Source organism: Polypterus senegalus, chromosome 18 (genome assembly GCF_016835505.1).
Source record: "Polypterus senegalus isolate Bchr_013 chromosome 18, ASM1683550v1, whole genome shotgun sequence".
In the NCBI taxonomy this organism is placed as follows: Eukaryota; Metazoa; Chordata; class Cladistia; order Polypteriformes; family Polypteridae; genus Polypterus; species Polypterus senegalus.
In genome coordinates this window covers 21,580,624-21,603,564 of record NC_053171.1, presented here as the reverse complement: position 1 = coordinate 21,603,564, position 22,941 = coordinate 21,580,624, and the positions used below count along the sequence as shown (strand labels likewise).

Sequence of the window (22,941 nt, the reverse complement as noted above, 5' to 3'; positions counted from 1 at the left end):
AGACTTATCCTTCACAGAGATTATTACCTTTTAATTACAGTGATACCAATACAGTAACACATTAACTGACTTAATCCTAACTGTTAAGTTACAGTTAATATTTCTCAGAATCAAAGTAGATATACTTATGGTTCAATTGATGCTTTGTTAATTTCTCTGGCTTACGTGGAAAGATCTTTAAGCACGCTTTACTTTCTTTGCCCAGGAGATTTTCTCTTTCTTTCCCTTGATTGCACCTTATGATTTCAGGCTGTATGACAGTTTTCTTTTGGAGGTTTTTAAACAGTTGTCCTCTTTTGGCTAGGATGAAGTTCATGTCGCTGGGTAGCTAGTGATCAGTGAGCTCCTGACGTGAGCAAGATGAACATTTGGGTTTTACATATGATCTCTCTCTTGCTTGCACATCTGCTTTTCCTTACTAAGGTTTGAATTAATGACAAGACTTTTCTCTCTTCAAGTCCTGCACATGGTTGCCCTTCGGAGTAAAAGGGAGCACCGTATGTTTTGTTGCAGCCACAATCTAGGCAACAGAATACCTGCTATAGAGAGCAGAAGTTATAGCCAGGCCAAGCAGTAAACTTATTGAGAGAGCACAGATGTTTCTGGCAATAGTATTTAAGGAAAGAAGTAGACATTTTGCCATTGTTCTCTTGGATGCACATAAACACATTCTTTTTTCTTGACTATTAATGCAAAGTTTTGTCCACAGAAGTTGCCAATCTTTGAGTTACAGCTCTTTATTTGAGCAAGTATTTTAACTGGCACCACAACAAGACATCACTATGGTGTAACTTGGTGACTAATCCTTTTTTCAGATACAGCACAGAGACTGCATTCCATAGGCTCTGTTAGGAGGACAGAGACTCTTTCGCAAACATTAAGAGTGTCTGGCATTGGCTTTTTAAGCGAAGGAGTGTGTTCCAGGCATAGCAAAATGGATAATGCCAGTCCATCCTACTACACCTTGCAGGAGTCTAATATATTAGAGCATCGTGCTACTGCTGCTACATATCATTCTTGAGGGCTAGTATAACCTTAATTCAGGTCTTACTACTTCCTGTCACACCACTGTCCTCATCTTCAGGCAGTGTACCCGACACCTTCCTAGATAGGTTTTTTTTGGCATCTTGTCCAGGACAAGTTCCTGACAAACACACAAATGGAAAACCAAACACCTTGCATCTCAGTTCTATTACCCATTTATCATTTATGGCTTGAAACCTCAGTGAAAAATCAGGAGAACATACAAACCCTGAATAGAATGCCATCCATAGGAAACAAAATTGAGATTTTCATGCAATAAAGGACCTTGAAATTATGTAGTTTGTGTCTAATAAAAATGTCATTCTTATGTTTTAATACAGAACAGAGATAACAAATGTTCTGCAACAAAAAGTGTCGATGGTTACCAACACTGGGCATCATCAAAGAGTATCCAAAAAGTCCATGAAGAAAAATCTCACGATACTTGTGTTATCGTCATGGCAAGTTGTCCAGCCATATTTTCATAACATCCCAAACACATGTATTTTTCCTAAAACATTGTTAAATAAAACACTTTCATGACTGAAAATGGAACAGAAATTAAAGAGCATTTGAATTGTAGACCTTCCTCCCGTCCTGATATTTATATCCATATCCATAACTGGAATATCTTGAGATTATTTAGTGGAGGTCTGTGAAACTACACAGGTGAATTGACCTTCTGCTTGTTGAAGCATTTCAGGTAGGGAATCCATTCCCAGATGGGTTTATCCATTCCCGGGAATTCGGGAATCCTGCATGTCATTACCAGGAATCCCTGGATCCCGGGGATGACACAGTGCATGGGCATCTCACATGTGAACGGTTTTAGAACGACTGACACTTATTTTTAATAAAACTACTGCAATATGTTGACACCAATAAAAGACTAACCTTATCTACAAGCCATATAAGTACATGTATCTAGTTAGTTGTGGTAATAAGAGCGTAGAAAGCACAACGTGTCCAGCGTGCGGTCGTCCAGGCGAGAGCGCATCTTTATGCAGAGTGTGCCAGCTGCTGAGAAAGCACACTGTGCCTCCACTGACGTAGGCGGCACAGTCATCAGATACTGATACACTTGTTCTAAACAACGCCCGCGCTTCCGTTGCTCTGAAACACCGCCATTTCAGCTTTTACTGATGCATCCAGTTTCTTGTAATCATTCTGTGATAACAAGTTTCTTGGCCCAGATAATGCGGATGCAACCGACTGACGCATTGCAATTTCAAAATGCTGTTCAAAGCTGTTGTCTGACAGGCGTCAATAAACTCTGCCCATTCCCGGCATTCGTGAGCTGCAGAGTGCAGAGCCTGCCGGGAGACTGACTACAGCTGGTCTGTTGTTGAATGCTGACTTAATTAATCAGCAACACAGTACACCGTGGGCCAAAAAATCGTGCCACTTAATTATTTTCAACTATGATTATTTCTTGATCGATTTTTACACACTATATATGCAAGCTTGGCCGTTCCTGGTTTCCCGGGAATTACAGCAGTTTCATTCCCGGTCATGAAAAATGTCTGGGAATCTGGAGCCCGGGAATGAATTCCCTAATTTCAGGTATGCACAAGTACGAGGCATAGTCTTTTCCTGATCATTTTTTCACTTGCTATTTTTTTTTTTTTCATTTTTAATCATTCATTTTACAGGTCTCTTTAGTACATGCTTTCTGTTGATATCACCTTAAGCACAGTGCTAGATAATGAATAAGCTGGTACTGGACTGGACTCCTGACCAATGTATGAGGTGCAGAGGCAGATCTTCAGTTCAAACGGTCGGGCACAACTGACCTTATTTTCATTTTCATGGGAAGGTTTTCTGGAAGTTGTTTATTTAACAATATTTTTGTAAAAATACAAGTGTTTGGGATATTATGTGCATATGGTTGGATTACTTGACATTATATAACAAAAGTAATGCACTTTTTTCATGGATTTTTTGATACTGTTTTCAGTTGATCACTGTAAATCCCAATTACAGTATATTAGAAATTTAGTTTTCTCCATTCTGGATGAAAACATGAGATTTAATCTTTTTTTTTTTTTTGGCCATCAATACAAAGTACTGAACATGGTATTAAGTAACATATACAGATATCATTTCTGGGTGGTGGAGTATTCCTTTAAATCCATAATGATTTTAATACAACATTATGCAGTAATTCTGTTTATTGATTCTGAAGTATATAGTGCTTTTCCTGAATAATTGATGTGTTTATTTCTTTAGTAGAAGAGAGAAGAAAATATATGTCCCACCACTAGCAAATATAAAAAGACAACTTCTTAGAAGTTCTTATTTTGGCAATTATTTTCAGTAAAATGTTAGATTCTTAAAAAAGGATACCAACCTAATGGGAGTCAATCCAGTGTGGGCAAGTGTCCTTTATGCAGAAATATGAAGATAAACAAACCTTTAGCTTCTTTCGATTTTTTTGCTCAAAAAAAATCAACACATTAAAACAATATTTTTACAAGCTAGATTGTCTGAGATTTTTGAAGTAAAATAAATTACACGTTGTAAGCCTAGAAGACATAGTTGGAAATAATTATTACATTATGGAAACAATGCAGTATCTTGAGTGCTTGTGCCTTTTTTTCTTCAAGATGCAATAAATCTTTCTGGCGATGAACGGGAGCTTGGGAAGCTGAACCTATCGCTCAGTTACCAGACATCTTTGGAGCAGATCTGGATCACCATAGTCAGGGTAAGATTAAAGTGCTGCATTCCCATGCCAGAAAGTAATGGAGCTTTTAATAAGCCTGTTGTTTGCCACATACCTCTTCATGGTAGACATTCTGAGCAGAAGACTCTGCAATGTACCCGCACACAAAGCTGCAATACTCTTGTAATTCTCTGTTTAGAATGGTAAGCCAAATAAATGCCGTATACGGTATGTTTTAATTGGTAAGTATTATTACTTGAACACCATGCAGTAGGTTTTTATTTTGATAATTACATAATTAAGCTTGTTTCAGAATGACGGCACTGTCTCAGGTTTTTCTTGTTGCACTTGTTTCTCAGATTTTACTTACTGTACATTTTTGAAAAGATTCGAAATAACCGGTGAGAGAATTTCTTATGGTCTGACTGTAAGAGCTCCTCGAAGCCAAGCTTTGGTATTTAATGCTTGGCCAAATATTTTGAGGCCTTGAATTTCATTATCTAGCTATTTTAACATTAATTAATTAATTAATTAATCAAAATCAGTTCAGGGGCATATTCTAGAAACTAGATTCAAATTTGGCAGCAAGGCCTTGATGAAGGAGAATTAAAACCAAGTATCTCTACAGTCCACTGTTATGTGGACATCCAGTGCTTTGATGATCCTGCTACTTGTGGAAAGGCCTTGTAAATACTGTAGTTTTCCTTTTTTTCTGGGTGTTAAGCAGATCCATGAACTGGAAGTGATATATTCTGTAGGGAGGTTACAGTATTGAGACCAGTCATAATGTATATTGTTAAAAATGGATTATAGTGTAATCTGAATAACACCGACTGTTCCTGTCAAGACTCCTTGTAGTTATTAAACAAAAAAAAGCTAGTGTATAAAAGGCTTTTACAAGTCATTTTATCACCTGATCAGTTACTGTGTTGGTGTCAGCTAATCTGATGTGAGAACAAGGCTTGGGACACCTGTTATTGTCACCAAGAATCTTCCAGAAATAAACCAACTGAACACATACCTATGAGTGTCTTTCACAAGTGCTTCCTGAAGCAGACCAAATTAAAACATTCTTTAAAAACAGTATTAAAATATTTATATGATTTTTTAGTGAATCCCATTACATACCACCTTTCTTTTTTGGCAGTGCAAAGACATATATTTGCCTATGAGTTATGGAGACCAGAATAAAGTGAGCATTAAAGGAATAATCACCCTGCCAAAACCAGTGCAGTTCAAAACCTCCATCAAAGAAGGCCTTAGTGTAAGTATGATAAGCCTGGCAGAAATGATCATTTAATGTCTACTAAGTGGTTTGAAGAAAACACTCCTGGACTGTTCAGACTATAGAGAGCTGGAATTGGTCCCCATAGTTGGTTGTCTTTTTCCTCATTTAAAGTAACATATCAGTCTGGCTGGATTGGTGTGTAAGTAGCATTCCAGGACTATTATACTTTTAAGTCAAATAGCAAGGAGATGGAGTGTGTAGCCTGGTGTATATTCTCATTTGTAATCACAAGGTTTTGTTTTAGATCCCGTGCTAAAATTGTATCAGTACAAGCCCCTGGAAAATTATGTCAATGAAAGACATTATACAGGGTGCCCACAAAAACACTCCTTGATTTTAAATGGTTACAAAATCAAAATTCATTGGAATATTCTTTCACCTTTGAGGCAACTGTTTCATCAACTCATAAAGTTTCATATGGTATTTGTTGATTACATACACTCAATGTGCGCCCCACCTGTTACTCCGCAAACATTGATGCGATCCGTCGTGATCGCATTTATAGCTTCAGTAATGCATTCCTTCAGATCATCCATAGTTGCAGGTAGTGGGTGTACATACACTCTGTCTTTCATGTACCCCCAAAGGAAAAAGTCACAAACAGTAATGTCCGGTGATCTCGTGGGCCACTTGAGGAACACCTGGTCATTTTGTCCAGCGCGACCAATCCATCTGTTTGGCAGGCGCTCATTGAGAAAATTACGGACAGCGAGATGCCCATGCAGCGGTGCCCCATCTTGTTGAAAAAGATAGTCACCTACCCCAGTAAATTGTGGAAAAGAAGAAATGTTTTGAGTTAATGTATTTGCTGTCATCTTATTTATAAACATATTCCAATAACTTTTGATTTTGAAACCATTTAAAATCAAGTAGTGTTTTTGTGGGCACCCTGTATTAATAAAAAAAAACCTGCTATTTCTGCATTGTTTCTTGCAGCACATTTTAACCCGAGCGGAGGGTTACAGATGTATGAACATTAACCATAACAGTTGTGCTTACCAGTTGCAAGAGGAAATACATATTGATAATTAAAACCTGATAGTCAAGCTGTTCTTTAAAAACAGTGTGCCTGAAAGAGCTGTATGACATCTTTTTGCAGAAGAGTTCTGGGAGACAACACAGAAAAGAGAAATAACTGCAGGAGCTAGAAGGATTTTACTTAATATCTGGGGATACAGGGATCAGAATTTTTTCTTATGTACAGGCTTGTTGTAAATCTGTGTTTTCTTAAATAAAAAAGTAGTTTTTAGAACTCGGGTCATGCCAGTGAGCTATTATTCCCATAGTGGATACATTTTGCTATCATACAAAAAGAAAAATGTAGTAATTATACACACATTTTATACTCTAGCTCTAGCGGCTTCCTAACATTCTGTGCTTTGGTTTACAGGATGTGGAGTTCATGGAGACATTTGTGTTTTCTTTAAAACTTCAACAGCTGCAGACAGTGGCCTTAGTGTTGAAAATTTATACCCATAACCCACGGAAGAGAACACTGGGAGAATGTAAACTCAGTCTACGTGATCTTGGCGCTGCAGAAACAGATCACTGGTTGGATATTACAACCCCTCCTAAAGCCCCGGTAAGAGCCTTTTAGTTTTGAAAGGTGGTGTTAGAATTATGTGAATTCAATTATGTGGTCATTTTTTCTAGCTGTTGTCCCCTACTTAATCTTCGTATATAATACGCTACTGTGGCTGTTCATTTGTCTGTCCAGGATTTTAAATCACCTGCAGCTCGCAAACCGTTTGAACTATTGACATGAAATTTGGTACACGTAGACTACGTGACGTCTACTGTCCACTTTCGGGTGATGGTTTTTATATCAGCTCTAGGCAGCAGCCAGCAGGGTTGCCCTTCTTATCCCTACCACCTTTGCCGTCACTTCCCCTAACTATGAATGCTCAAGTCAAGTGTATTCACTGCACATTATCGTGCATTGTGCCGTCACTGGTATTATATAATGTATGATTTGCAAACCTAGGATGAATTGCGGTTGTTATTTTTTTATTTTTTAAAGTGGAACACAAACATATGAATTGACTTGCTCAAAGTCACACAGGGAGTCTTTAGCAGGACTTGAACCAGCAGCATTGTGGTTTAGGGTTCAGTGCTTTAGCTACTACACCATACTGCTTGCCTTACGTGTCAAAATCATCTTATTCTTATATGATGGCTATTTCTCTGGGAGAGCAGGGCATGTTGGACCTCCAATATCAGCTGCTGTCATCTGGTTATTTCTGAAAGAGCAGGAAAATATCTGCAGAGTATTTGTTTTAATGTGATGATGTGACGTAAGCAGTGATGGCTCTAAAAGTCTCAGCAAACACAGACTTCACCTTTTATGACAGTAATATAACCTTAAATATTCTCATTTTCACATAAGCTTAATTTCTTTTATTATACTAATAAAGAACAGCTGGCTACCTAAACCGATGAAAAATACATCAAGGAAGGAAGAAGAATTGTTTTACTGGTCAGGACAGTGACATAAAGTGAAAATCACATGTCTTGAAAAAGCAGTGTGACTTTTGTAGCACCCTTTTATATATATAAATTGATTAAAATTTATATATAATTAAAAATCTGTAAATTGATTGAAACTTTTTTTAGAACTGATTCAGCCCCGTGACCCTGTGTTAGGATATAGTGAGATGGAGAATGACTGACTGACTGACTGATTCAGATGTTGATTCCGGAACTTCACCCTTTCACTTTTTCCTCCCACTTCATAACTTTTCAAGGACTCAATAATCTGATCTGTATACAGCTACTGTGCATTTGTGGAGTACAAATATATAGATTTACATTCTTAAAACTGTGTGATCAAATTTGGGATCTGATGAGGAGTCTGTCCTGGTTTCATCAGGTACAAAGCAGGAACCAACCATGGATAGGGCACCAGTACATCACTGGGTCCACATGCTCAATACTAATTTAAAATCAGGCGGCTAACCTAACATGCAGGTCTTTGAGTGATGCTGGAGAAATACCCAAAAAAAAAGAAAGAAAATTCTTGGCCAAAACTCAATTTCAGATATCACTGGGCTGAATAACTTGCTTCCACTTATGTTTTGGCAGTTTCTTGTTGTACCATTGCGTAGGGCCAAAAATTAAATCAGTTTCACTTTAGATTTAGGATTTCCAATGAAACCGAATAATAAAACTGCAAGTTGATAAAACGTTTTATTGTTGAACTCAGTCTTTTCAAAGAGGACATATTTAAAAAATCTAAATTGAGTATAGCTAGATACAGTAAATACAATAAAAAAGTAACCAAATATAGTTTTATAAATATTAACTAATGACTTATTGTACTCGTATATACTGTAAATCCCTGAACCAGTTATGACAAATATAAAAAAGTGTTAAGAGGATAGGTGACGGAGGACCAATAGCTTGGCCAGCTTACCTTGACTAGAATGACTATGCTCTCACAGTTTGCTGGCTTCTAACATGAAGATCTTGCATCACGCAATTAAGAAATTGTCTGTGCACTTCCAATGATTTAGAGCTTTTAAACTCTCACGTAACGTGTGCATTGAGTTGAAAAAGAACTAGTAGACAACATCAGTTAATGTGAGTGGGACATCCTCATCATGGTACTCTGTGGGTTCCTTGGCTAGCAGGTTATATGGTTCTACGTTGTTTATTAAGCTCACCTTGTTTAAATAACACTTCTTTGCGTTCCAGGTTCAATTTACCCCAGGATGATCCTTTCTCCTTCCCTTTGTCCATTTGCTTTTGCTTTTTCAAAAACTTTGTGGTTTCTCACAGTATGTCATTTCTATTGGTATTCCTTGTTGTAAACAAGCCAATATGATACTCTAAAGATGGTGTCACACCACACAAAGCAATGCTGTATAACATGTTGCTCATTGCCTTTAGAAGATATATTTGTCCCCACGGGGAAAGTTAACCTTTTACAGAAGATGAGACACTGTTTGAAAGAGCAACAGAAGCTATGTAACGTATTTGGTCAAAAAATGTAGGATTTTAGCTCACTTAGCCAAATACCACATGTGCAGTTTTTTGGCTGAATATTTTCAGTGGCCACAAATGCAGTGCATCCATGCAAAAATGCCACCCTACTGCCTGGACTTCTGAATGATTTTTTTTTTTTTAATTATTGTTTGGTTTTGACCTTTGTTATAAATGCATAATAAAGATAAGTCAACAATGAGATGAAGCGCTGCCGTCTTAATTCTGATGTTTCCTGAACATTATACAAACGTTTATTGCTGAATATGACTTGCCTATCACAAAAGCATCTAAAGTCACTGTACAGAAGAATGCAGCTTTCTGTGTCAAATCTTACAGTGTGATTTGGGATAACTACAGTCAATATCAGTCAGTGGCAGCTATTCAACTGAAGATGCTAGAGCAGGGGTGGGCAAAGTCATTCCTGGAGGGCCACAGTGGCTGCGGGCTTTTGTTCCAACCCAGTTGCTTAATTAGAAAACAATCCTTGCCAATAATAATATTTCATGGCTTGTTAGTGCTTTAACTCTGCTATGTCAAGTCATTCTCATATCCTAGATTTTTTTTCCATTCTAAGGATATCATCCAAATACTTTGAAGTGTAATACGGATGGGTAATTCTCAACCCTTCACTTTTTTCTCTTCTCTTTCCTTCCAAGTATTTAATTAAACCAGAGAGTGCACGATAAAAACACACAGGTGTAAAGGGTAACAAGCAAAATGGATAACTGCTGGTTTATTTTGTCATTTGCATCTTATTGTTAATAAGCAGCAATTAAAAACCGAGAATGTAGCTGTTTAAGACTTAAATAAGCAATAAGGGTTCAAAATCTTAATGAGAGAGATAACTAAAATGAAGCAGAAGTGTTTCTAGAGCAATAAGTGCTTTTTATTAAGCAATTGGGTTGATGAGGCTCTTTACATCTCAACAGATATTAGTATTAACTCAAGAAATCCACAAATATAAAGAATTAACAGCATTAATGGACATAAATAAAGTATGTGTAATAAAGTGGAATGACACAGGGAAAAAGTATTGAACGCACATAGAAAAAGCAGTACAAAAAGGCAAAGAACCAATTGAAATCTGTAAGTAGTTATAAAATAATTCTACCGCCTATCTTTCCATCCATCCATCTATTATCCCATAATGAAAATGACAGTAATGTCAGTCATTGTCCAACCCGCTATATCCTAACACAGGGGTCTACTGGAGCCAATTCAAGCCAGCACAGGGCACAAGGCAGGAACAAATCCCGGGCAGGGCACACACACACCCACACTAGGGACAATTTAGGATCACCAATGCACCTAACCTGCATGTCTTTGGACAGTGGGAGAAAACCCACGCAGACACGGGGAGAACATGCAAACTCCACGCAGGGAGGACCCGGGAAGCAAACCCAGGTCTCTTTACTGCGAGGCAGCAGCACTACCACTGTGCCACCCATGACAACTGTTATGCCAAATGAGCATTTGCAACAGGAGGAATGTAATATACCTGTACTGTATCAACCAGTATAACAGAATGAAATTCCCTGGGTAGATAGAATGGTTTGCAATGAGTGAGTGACAAGAGCTTCTAAAACGCAGAGGAAAAAGGAAGAATTTTGGAAACATCCCTGTACCAGCTGTTGTATATAAACATGCACATGCTGCCACCTCATTGTTTGCCACAAAGTCCACTGTTATGGTCTGCTCTGAATAACTGATATGCTGCCATTTGAACAGCATTATCTGGTTGATCTGAGTTAAGTCATGTTTCAGTAAAACAGAAGATGCGGATACGAGCAAAACCTTTGTTAGTTCTAGTCAGTAACACTAACATGTCAATTTACTTGACAAGCGAGCGAATATTTGAAAGGCAGATCGCCGGGAGTGAAGCAAGAAAGCCTTTGTGTCTCCAGAACACCAGGCTAATTACCTCCATATCTCCTGGTGAAGCATGATTGACTGGCAGCATTCCTGCAGGCAGACAGGGAAAAGGTTTGCAGTAAATCTCCCTCATCACAAACAAACATAGGAAATAAATCTGATGGAATTAAGTTCAAAAGCTCTTCACGAGTAAAAGTAATTCTTGAAGTCGGCAACAAACAAATATTAACCACTCAATATACATAACAGAATAAGAGCACCTGAAAACGTGGCAGCATGGTTGGCACTATGCCACATTCAAAATAAAGAAAGAAACACATTCTTGTCATTTTCTTAAACTAATAACCTATAGTATATGTACCTTTTTACTAGTAATAAACGGGTCATGTAGGGGTCTAGAATCCATCATATTCCTGGCAGGTTTGTGTGGCCCGAATATTTTGTAATATCACAAATGCAACCTCCTAATGAATTGTGCGATTCTTTTCTAAACATCATTTTGTGCAAGTGGAGTGGCAAATAACATTATTCATCTGAACATTTCATATTAATAAATCAACCCACTGCTTTGTTCTTCCTACGAGGAGACTGTTTTCCATCTACTGTATTTTATTACTCCAGTTTTCTTTCCACATAAGCAATTTTTATTACCAGTCCCTTTCACAAATAAATGGCCTGAACTCCAAACTGAATGTCAGAATGCGAAAGAAAGGTGATTTAAGCAATTTTGAGCGTGGCATGGTTGTTGGTGCCAGACAGGCCGGTCTGAGTATTTCACAATCTGCTCAGTTACTGGGATTTTCACGCACAACCATTTCTAGGGTTTACAAAGAATGGTGTGAAAAGGGAAAACATCCAGTATGTGGCAGTCCTGTGGGCGAAAATGCCTTGTTGATGCTAGAGGTCAGAGGAGAATGGGCCGACTGATTCAAGCTGATAGAAGAGCAACTTTGACTGAAATAACCACTCGTTACAACCGAGGTATGCAGCAAAGCATTTGTGAAGCCACAACACACTACAACAGCAGAAGACCCCACCGGGTACCACTCGTCTCCACTACAAATAGGAAAAAGAGGCTACAATTTGCACGAGCTCACCAAAATTGGACAGTTGCCTGGTCTGATGAGTCTCGATTTCTGTTGAGACATTTAAATGGTAGAGTCAGAATTTGGTGTAAACAGAATAAGAACATGGATCCATCATGCCTTGTTACCACTGTGCAGGCTGGTGGTGGTGGTGTAATGGTGTGGGGGATGTTTTCTTGGCACACTTTAGGCCCCTTAGTGCCAGTTGGGCATCGTTTAAATGCCACCGGCTACCTGAGCATTGTTTCTGACCATGTCCATCCCTTCATGACCACCATGTACCCGTCCTCTGATGGCTACTTCCAGCAGGATAATGCACCATGTCACAAAGCTTAAATCATTTCAAATTGGTTTCTTGAACATGACAATGAGTTCACTGTACTAAAATGGCCCCCACAGTCACCAGATCTCAACCCAATAGAGCATCTTTGGGATGTGGTGGGATGGGAGCTTCGTGCCCTGGATGTGCATCCCACAAATCTCCATCAACTGCAAGATGCTATCCTATCAATATCGGCCAACATTTCTAAAGAATGCTTTTAGCACCTTGTTGAATCAATGCCACATAGAATTAAGGCAGTTCTGAAGGCGAAAGGGGGTCAAACATCGTATTAGTATGGTGGTCCTAATAATCCTTTAGGTGAGTGTGTGTTCCACCTTGTTGCGGAGAAGGCGTGCAGAGGAATGGGTAAGCTGCTTCCAAATAGATGACTATAGAAAAATAAATTCTAGATTATAACTGGACATAAGCGTTGTTAAAGGCACAACGCTAATTTACTATCTGAAATCTGTAACCTGGAACTAATACAGTTTCCTGAATGCTCTTTCATTAGCTATATCATGTGCATAATACTGCAGGTATTACATTGTTACAAGCTGATAATATCTGTTCTAAATTGGGCTTCACTGACGATTAATGCTTTCTTTTATTTTTTATATTTTTATCCTATCCAGACGTGCCATGCTGAACTTCAAATTGGAGCCTGTTTTCAGCCAGCCAGTAGCAGGATACTGCTCCAGATCCTGACAGCGCAGAACCTCCCAAGTCCTTCCATGCCACTGAGCCTTAGTATGTCCTGCCTGTGCCGTGCCTCTTGTGCTTCATCCCATTCTAATGCTAAATGCCCAATATTTGTAATTCTTAGATATCAATTCTGAAACTTATGAATAGGAATATTTACATGAAAGGAGGGTGGTGTTTTTTTTTTTTTTTTAAAGTTCTGGAGAAACTATTTTTAATGAGAAATGTGTGGCCTACTTTCAAAATATTTTAATTGCTGGTAGTTCAGAAGCAGTCTTTGCAAATGTGAGGCCACTTTCAAACATAATGTGTTTAGGTCTTTTCTTCTTTTGATCCTTACTCTGTGTGTCTGTCCGTAGGCTTCTTTGTTAAACTGGAGATGCACAATGTTGATGGTTTAGTATTAAAGAAAAAAACCCGGATTCTGAAGCCATCCACCGGACAGAAGGTCAAATGGAATGAGAACTTCCTCTTTCCTCTGAGCCAGAACGATCAAGGTGTACAGTTTATAATCCGCCTCTACAGCCGCAGTTCAGTGAGAAGAAAAAACTTCCTTGGACAGGTAAATTGTGAAATTGTTTGTTTAGATAACTAAGGGCAACTTTGCTTACATTGACAGAAGACAAAATTGCATGATTGCTGAAGGTAGGTGCACAACACAAACTACAATGAAAGAATAGAGTTAATGTTTTCTGGGCTATTAGAAGAAAATTTATACAAGCAGATGGTGTTAACATAGGTGTCCTTGAAGTACGTAAGTGTATTTGAAATGTGACAGCATGATGGACATGCCAGTCAGTCCCAGGGATCCTGTTACGCATGTACTTTAGACATGCACGTGTCTGCTTACATTTCAGCACGATGATGCTCACTGAACACAGACAATTAAAAACACAGCAATGTTCAGGTATTGCCTTGGGGTGACCCTCATACAGAACAGGCAAGCAATCTGATCCTGTCGCATTCTTTGGTAGAAATTCAATACAAAAATGTGGGGACACATTTTGTATAAACATTAGAAAATTTACCTTCACACAGACTACTATAGACACACGAAATAAGTTACCAAGTAGTGTGCTAGACAATAGTACTTCATTGACCTTTAAAACTCAACATGGTGCTATTTTGGAGAAATTATGTGGCAGTAGCTGTCCAGGTTTGTCGAGATGAATGGCTTGTACTAATCAGAATTGTTCTTTACCTCTAATAAGGTCAACTGATTGCTGGCGAACCCACTTTTTAGGCTTTCCTGCCTTAAGCCCTGTAGGCTAAGTCCCAGCCTGGCAGGTTTACAATCTATTGTCTATTCAGTGTAAATAGAATTGTTGTCACGTAAGCTTAGTGATATATACAGTATATCCAATATGCCTTTCTCCTCTATTAAGTGATGCATAGGTCAGGTTGGGGAACGTGCTGCACCCACCACCCGATGAGATCCCAGTTGGCAGCCCCCCAGGCAGACATGCGGTTCATTCCCACACTCCAGAAATGACCTTTTATCTACCTCAGCCAGGTATTACATGGGTATCCCCTTAGCCTGGTCCAGCCACTCGGGTCCCCAACAATGAGGATCCTGTGAGCTGGATGACCCTCGGGGAAACGTGCCACATGGCCGTAGTGCTGTAACTGACACTCCCTCACAATGTAGGTAATGTGCCTCATTCAGGACTCCATGAGTAACCACTCATTCTACACTAAGTAAAACCAGTAGTACCCAAGGATTCTCCGAAGTGACACAGTACCAAAGGAGTCCAGTCTTCATCTCAGGTCACTGGATGGCGTCATTGTCTCACAACCATATAGCAAGACAGGAAGCACCAGGATTGTAAAGACTTGAACCATCATCCTTTGGTATAGGTATCTGGAGCACCACACACCCCTTTCCAGCAACCTCATGACCCCCCATGCTCTCCCATCCCGTCTACTTACATTATAGGAAGAGTCACCAGAGACATGAATGTCACTGCCAAGGTAAGAAAACCACTCGACAATGTTGATACTCTCTTCGCAGACAGACACACTGCTGATGGCTGTGCCCAAGAGGTCATTAAAGGCCTGGATCTTGGTTTTTATCCAGGACAATTGTAAGCCCAGACACTCAGACTTCTTACTCAGTCTCTCGAGAGCCGTGATCCGAGTCTCCATTGACTCCGTGAAGATCACAGCATCATTAGCAAAGTCCAGATCAGTGAATCTTTCTTCGCCATCAGATGCCCCACAGCCACTGGACCCCGCAAGGCAGGAACAAATCCCAGGCAGGGTGACAGCCCATCGCAGGGCACACACACACCCACACTAGGGACAATTTAGGATCGCCAATGCACCGCATGTCTTTGGACTGTAGGAGAAAAGCGGAGCACCCGGAGGAAACCCACGCAGACACGGGGAGAACATGCAAACTCCACGCAGGGAGGGACTGTTAAGCGAACCCAGGTCTCCTTTTGCGAGGCAGCAGCGCTACTGCTGCGCCACCATGCTGCCCAGGTTTTGTAGCAGATTAAATATAATGTAAGTAAATGTGAAGTATTACACATAGGAAGTAAAAATATTAGGTTTGAATACACAATGGAATTTCTGAAAATTGAACGTATATCTAATGAGACGGATTTAGGAGTTGTAGTGGACTCAACACTATCAACTGCCAGACAGTTTTCAGAAGCCATTAAGATTTGTAGCAAGACAATTAAGGTTATGCAGAATCTTTATAAGACACTGGTGAGGCCACATCGGGAGTCCTGTGTGCAGTTCTGGTCTCCATGGTACAAAAAGGACATAGCAGCACTAGAAGAAGGTCCAGAGAAGAGCGACTAGTTTGATTCCAGGGCCACAGGGGATGAATTATGAGGAAAGATGAAAAAAGCTGAGCTTTTTCAGTTTAAGCAAAAGAAGATCAAGAGTTGACCTGACTGAAGTGTTTACAATCATGAAGGAAATTAGCACAGTGGTTTGAGATTATTAAACCTGTTATGGGCAAATTTCACATAAACATTAGGAAGTCTGCACTGGGCTGGCACCCTGCCCGGGGTTTATTCTTGCCTTGCGCCCTGTGTTGGCTGGGATTGGCTCCAGCAGACCCCCGTGACCCTGTGTTAGGATATAGCGGGTTGGATAATGGATGGATGGATGGACATTAGGAAGTTTTTTTCACACTGTGAATTACAGACACATGGAATAAGTGACAAAGTAGTGTGGAAGACAGTAGGATTTTAGGGACCTTCAAAAGTCGACTTGATGTTTTTTAGAAGAATTAACAGTATGGGACTGGTGAGCTTTGTTAGACTGAATAGCCTGTTCTCGTCTAGATTGTTCTAATGTTCTTTGCATTGTCGTTTTCCAAAACTGCTCATTCCAGGATAGAATAGATGGGGGCCAGAGCATGTCTCAGCAGCACTGAGCACAAACCAAGAAGCAATCCATCAATCCATGGATATAATGCCAGTGCATTTCTGAAAGCAGTCATGCACATACTCGTGCTCACTAATACCAGGTTAATTTAGTGCTGGTATTCAATAGAACACCAGGAATAAACCCAAGTAAGAACATGAAAACTGTGCACATTTCACACAAAAACCACCCATGGCCAGGAATTGAGATTGTTATTTGAATCTCATTCTCACAAAGGTTAGAAGTGCCTTGAGACGTCAGCTCAGCCTTCTCTGCCAGCTTGGCACCTGGGCCGAAGAAACCAGTGTTCCTCCAGATCTTAGTTTTTCACTAATGCCCCTATCATACATAGTGTTTTCTTTCTGGTTGTTCTTATAATTTTTTAGGTTTAACAACACAAAGAAAGGTAAATAGAAATACTGCAAACACAAACCCTGTCTGCTTAAGAGTGAAAATGATGGGTGTGCATGATTATCTTCTTGTCTGACAATAAATATGCAGTTTACATTGTCACTATGGCATGCTGACATTCTCAGCATATTACGTGTGTAAATAATGATGCTTTTAATGAAGCCATAATTATTCCTTAAGATAGACCCAAGTAGACAGCGGAAAACAGGTGTTTTTATGCATGGTAATGTTTTACCGTAGCTGCTTTAGGATTTTGAAAGAAAGAAGAATGTGAATGATGCAATGACGTTTTGCGCTATTTAAGGATGCTTTTGTGTTTGGGGTGTGTGATAATTCTTGTGTAATTGGTCTTAAGGCACGGCCTTCTGTTTATGGAGCTTCAAATGCGCAGGCTCTCAAGTCATAGCCCAGAGACAATTTATATGAACAAAACATGGAGAAATCTTCTTAAAAATTATGAAAGTCCTTTTCCATTGTAACTCTTAATAATACAGTATATTCCAATGGTGGAAATACAAATATGTTATTTACTTTACCTCTAAAATGTCTGTTGTAGCACCTTTTTGTCCCCTTGGAGTAAAACCTTTCACATGTCTTTGGTTTCTTCAGAACACCTTGTGAATTTTACTCCTTTTACTTAATGATTTTTTTTTTCACCCGGTTCCTTAATTTGAAATGTTTTTCTGATTTTATTTTCAATTTTATTTAGTTGTCAAGGTGCATTTGAATAAAATCTGAAAAGAATCTGTTATCGTGATCATGCCTGTCTGTCTATCTGCCTGAGAGAATGAAATATCCAGGGCTCCCAGTGGACCTATTTTGTTGAAATCTGATACGCTTTTTCTTCAAGGAAATTTGTTGGGAAAATGACATTTTTGTTGAGATATCTCAAAAAGAGCCTTTTTAAAATGATATAACATCTATTTAAAAAACAATTCAATCTTCAAAACCGTCTATCTTAAGACAGATAAATTTTGTACGAGTTCAGTTACTGATTAATTTACCATTTTAAATTTAACTTTAGGGAGTGCACTTCTACTTTTATATTTTTCTTTTTTTAATAACTGATAACTATAAATCCCCAATACAAGTTATTGAAATACCAGTAGAGCCGCTTGTTCACCATACTGTAGACTTTAAACCTCCATTGGGAACTTTCTAAAATGTTATGTTTAAGATTTCTGAACTATAATTAGCAGTAGCCACTCCATAACCAACCACTATTAATAGTACATCAATTTTAATGCAATATTTACATTAAAGTTGGAGTCCAGTGTCTATGAAAGCTTTTTAAACTATGTTATATACCAAAATGCTATTAAATGCTATTAAAAAGCATTTATTTTAAATACTCTACTAATATGAGTATTACATTATATTATCACTGATATATTTTAGTATGAATGGCTCATTCATATAAAAATATAAAATTATCAAATCTGTCACTTTGATAAGGTAAATAAAAGGTAGAGTTAACTAAGTTCCTGAAAGCATTGAAATGTTATGCCATATAAATATTTTCTTATTACAAACATAAGAGGCATATCATAGCTCTTTGTACACATTCAAAATCTTGAAAAATAAAAATCACTGTGATTGGTGCACCTAATATATGTCAGTCCTATTATGCACTTTGGAAAACTGCTTAACATTGTATTTGCTGGGTTGAATGGGTTTGTACTGAAGACAAAATGGTGTACTGTACTGTGGCATGCCCACTTTTTAGAAGCTCCATGATGCAATACATCCCACATACTCTCACAGTGTAGTGGATCTGCATTGCATCTTGGTGTTTACTGGGTTGTGTATGTGGCCTTACTCCTGTCAGTTTGTTATCTGACAGACTTCCTCGTCTGCTGACTATTAAACAGATGTTTGGGAATAGTGGTCCTGATATGTGGGGTTTGCTCCACTGGGCCAAGGCCTGATCCTGGTATTGCAGAACTTCTAGGAGTAGTTCTTAATAAAGATAGATAAATAGATACTTTATTAATCCCAAGGGGAAATTCACATACTCTAGCAGCAGCATACTGATAAAAACAATATTAAATTAACGAGTCATAAAAATGCAGGTATAACAGACAATAACTTTGTATAATGTTAACGTTTAGCCCAATTGTAGTTGAAGAGTAGCATAGTGTGGGGGAGGAACGGTCTCCTCAGTCTGTCAGTGGAGCAGGACAGTGGCAGGAGTCTGTCGCTGAAGCTGCTCCTCTGTCTGGAGATGATCCTGTTTAGTGGATGCAGTGGATTCTCCATGATTGACAGGAGGCTGCTCAGCGCCCGTCGCTCTGCCATGGATGTCAAACTGTCCAGCTCTGTGCCTACTGTAGAGCCTGCCTTCCTCACCAGTTTGTCCAGGCGTGAGACGTCCTTTTTCGTTATGCTGCCTCCCCAGCCCACCACCAGGTAGAAGAGGACACTCGCCACAACCGTCTGGTAGAACATCTGCAGCATCTTATTGCAGATGTTGAAGATCGCCAGCCTTCTAAGGAAGTATAGTCGGCTCTGTCCTCTCTTGCACAGAGCATCAGTATTGGCAGTCCAGTCCAATTTATCATCCAGCTGCACTCCCAGGTATTTATAGGTCTGTACCCTCTGCACACAGTCACCTTTGATGATCACAGGGTCCATGAGGGGCCTGTGCCTCGTAAAATCCATCACCAGCTCCTTGGTTTTGCTGGTGTTCAGATGTAAATGGTTTGAGTCGCACCATTTAACAAAGTCCTTGATTAGGTTCCTATACTCCTCCTCCTGCCCACTTCTGATGCAGCCCACGATAGCAGTGTTGTCAGCGAACTTTTGCATGTGGCAGGACTCCGAGTTGTATTGGAAGTCCGAAGTATATATGGCTGAACAGGACTCTAGAAAGTCTAGTCCCCTGCGGCGCTCCTGTGTTGCTGATCACAATATCAGACCTGCAGTTCCGGAGACGCACATACTGAGGTCTCTCTGTAAGATAGTCCACGATCCATGCCACCAGGTATGAATCTACTTCCATCTCTGTCAGCTTGTCCCTAAGGAGCAGAGGTTGGATGGTGTTGAAGGCGCTAGAGAAGTCCAAAAACATAATTCTTACAGCACCACTGCCTCTGTCCAAGTGGGAGAGGGATCGGTGTAGCATATAGATAATGGCCCACCATCTCCTGGTATGCGAAATGCAGAGGGTCAAGGGTGTGGCGGACCTGTGGCCTCAGGTGGTGAAGCAGCAGCTGCTCCATGGTCTTCATCACATGTGACATCAGAGAGACATTCAGCTCACTAGGACGTGATACCTTTGGGACTGGGGTGATGCAAGATGTTTTTCAAAGCCTCGGGACTCTCCCCTGTTCCAGGCTCAGGTTGAAGATGCGCTGTAGAGGACTCCTCAACTCCAACGCACAGGCCTTCAGCAGTCGTGGCGATACTCCATCTGGACCCACTGCAGGCTGGCACGAAGTCTCCTCAGCTCTCTGTTTACCTGGGCTGCTGTAATTGTGGGTGGGGATGTCTCTCCTATGCTGGTATCAGCAGAAGGATGGGTGGAGGGTGCAGTACTCCTCAAAATTAAAAAAAAAACAAAGTATAGTGGATCTGGAATGGTTTCACCAAGAGAGCGAATGTTGACAGTGGATAATGGTTTTACACTGAATGGAGAAGAAAAATGGATGTGAAAAAACGTCATATAAACAGTTTATTGAACCATGTTAATATCATTTGGGATAGTAAGGGAGAATGTATGTATTATAATAAAGCATAGTGCATTTTTTGGTACAATTTTATTGTGATTGGTATCTTTTTTGTTCCCCATATTCAAGTGTTTGTTCTTCTTGGTAAAGCATGTTCATGGAATTCCACCCAAGAACAGAATGTTTAGAAATGCCATTGCAAACTGGGTATTCTTTTCCAGGGACAAAGCACGATTCAGTTTACTCTCTTGTCTTCTTCCGGACCTCCCTTCACTGCCTGCTCATGTATCCACCCCATGGTACATAATTAAAATTAACTTAATGATCACTCTTTTTTGGATATGGGTGAAAAACCCAAGTATTCAGAGGAAAACCTTTGGAGACGCAGGTAGAAGAGCAAACTTGTCAAATACAACCAGTAGCACCATTATATATGGTAGGGCCTGGTACAGAACAGCACTAATGGCCTGATCCTCAGCCTCACAACACCGTTACTAACAGAACATTATCAACAGATATTTTATATTTCAACCCAAATACAAAACATTACCAGTGTGTATTTTTTTATATCATTTTACCCCACCCATAATTACAATTCTAAAATGTGATGACATAAAAGGAATTCTGACCAAGCTGACTGATTTGTTTTTTGCTGTGTGTTTATTTTTAGATTCAGATCGGCTGGGACAGCAGCTCTGGAGAGGCAGCAACACAGTGGAAGGATGCGACCTCGAATCCAGAGAAGACAGTGGTAGCATGGCACATGCTCAATGTAACATGAAGTACAAGGGGAGAATGGCATATGACGTGTGCCAGTTCCATTGCGCCAAGCACATCTCTTTGAAGAACAGCCTGAAAGTATTTTTTTGTCACAAATCATCTGGAAATAGAATTGTGAAGATCACTTAGTCAGACAAGCAGTCCGGAAAGGTGCACACCTGCTAGACTGCTTAGTTAAGGTGGGGCACATCATCTTTTGCTTTAAGGATCACAAATTTCAGGTGTGCCTCGTGATGTGGTGGTTTTTTTACAACCAGGTTATCATGACAGTGGACTCACAGTGACTTTGAACTGAAGGTAGAGCACACTGGAATGCAATAACTTTTAGGAAAACTGGACAATTTACTGGCATCAACATAATTTGTTATTCCCAGAGATCTCACTATGGGTTTTTTTGTCATGCTTTGCAAGCACCATATGAAGCAAGTAATATTTGTGCGAGTTTAAGAATACAAAATGATGTACTGTATAATATTCTTCATGCATAGTAATGGTGCCCAGAATATAGAGGAGTACATAACAGAGGGAATAGAAGGTACAGCATTGAACTGTCTTGACATGAAATCAGCCAAAATAAGAAAAATGCAAGTACCATAATGTATAATTCTATGTTGACAAGAAAATTGCATAGGTCGAAGGTTGATGGCGCTGGAAATGCTCAGAAAGTGTTAAGATTCCTGTAATAATACTAAAAAATCCAGCACTGGCAACACTTAAGTTAACATCCTGTTGCTGGGCCGTTTAAGGCCATTATTCCAGTTTGTTTTGCACCAAGCATTTTCCACAGAACATGGATGAAGCTGGAAAACAGACAGGTTTCATTCAGAAAAGGTACATTTTTCAGGATTTTTTTTCTCGTAATACTGAATATGTATATCAAGAAGCATGTGTAATTAGAACAAAAGGCAGTTTAGTGATGAGTCTTAGTACTATCACTCAAGACCGCTAAACTCGGAGAGTAATATCCTAGAGTTAGAAGGTACTAACGTGCAGTGTTAACCCCTTTCACATTGACTGGATGTTTTAGGGCACCACCCAGGTGCTTATGATGTGATTTATGAGCAGAGGTGCCAAAAGCAAACGATTACATTACAAAAAGGCGTTTAGCCTGTTTATCTTCATGACCAAATTCCCTCATAATGAGCTGTTTTATTTAAGAGTGACTGGCTGAGTGAGTGTGTGAAAAGTGAATCACAGTGATGCAGCTAATCAGAATGATTTTTGATTGAGCTTGTCATGGCCTCCTTTGTTCTTGTATGCCTGTATTGTTACCACCAGAGCTTTAAACATTTGGCTCAACTGACCTTATAGATTTGACATAGAGGCCATATTCTCTCACTGCCCTCTCACCAACAGAGTTATTTAAATAATTATTGTCATTAACAGTGATTTTTTTCTGAAAATTTTAAAAGATCAACTTTAGAAACTAATTGCTTGTTTATGGGTTGGACTGTGAGACATTTACTGTACTTATTTTTTTACTTTTAGTAATATATATTGACTAGATATGAAAACAAACAATACAAATCTTCTGAAAAATTGTGATTCTTTTGTGGTTTTAATGGAAAGAGATAGTCTGACTAAATGTGACTGTTTGGAGATTGTAAGATTATCAATCTATCCATTGCTTTACCCATTTCAGGGTGATAGGACGCTGGTGCCTTAACCAAGATGCAGAATATGTGAGCTGGGAACCATCTGACAGGCACCCTCAATTAACTTTGGTTGTGCTCAGGTTTTTCGATTCCCCTTTATCTCTT

At 39.4% G+C, this 22,941-nt stretch overlaps 1 protein-coding gene across 3 annotated transcripts in view; it reads left to right on the top strand.

Annotated features, from left to right (window-relative positions):
• LOC120518782 (tandem C2 domains nuclear protein) overlaps window positions 1–22,712 on the top strand; it is a 63,458-nt gene extending 40,746 nt beyond the window's left edge. For all 3 annotated transcript variants that reach the window (XM_039741745.1, XM_039741746.1, XM_039741747.1), the window contains 6 exons: window positions 3,630–3,730; window positions 4,836–4,952; window positions 6,367–6,558; window positions 12,872–12,986; window positions 13,298–13,500; window positions 21,072–22,712. In XM_039741745.1, the coding sequence (XP_039597679.1) occupies window positions 3,630–3,730; window positions 4,836–4,952; window positions 6,367–6,558; window positions 12,872–12,986; window positions 13,298–13,500; window positions 21,072–21,182 (839 nt within the window). In that variant the 3' untranslated portion in view covers window positions 21,183–22,712. The remainder of the gene's footprint in view (window positions 1–3,629; window positions 3,731–4,835; window positions 4,953–6,366; window positions 6,559–12,871; window positions 12,987–13,297; window positions 13,501–21,071) is intronic.
• The last annotated feature ends 229 nt before the right edge of the window (window positions 22,713–22,941 follow it).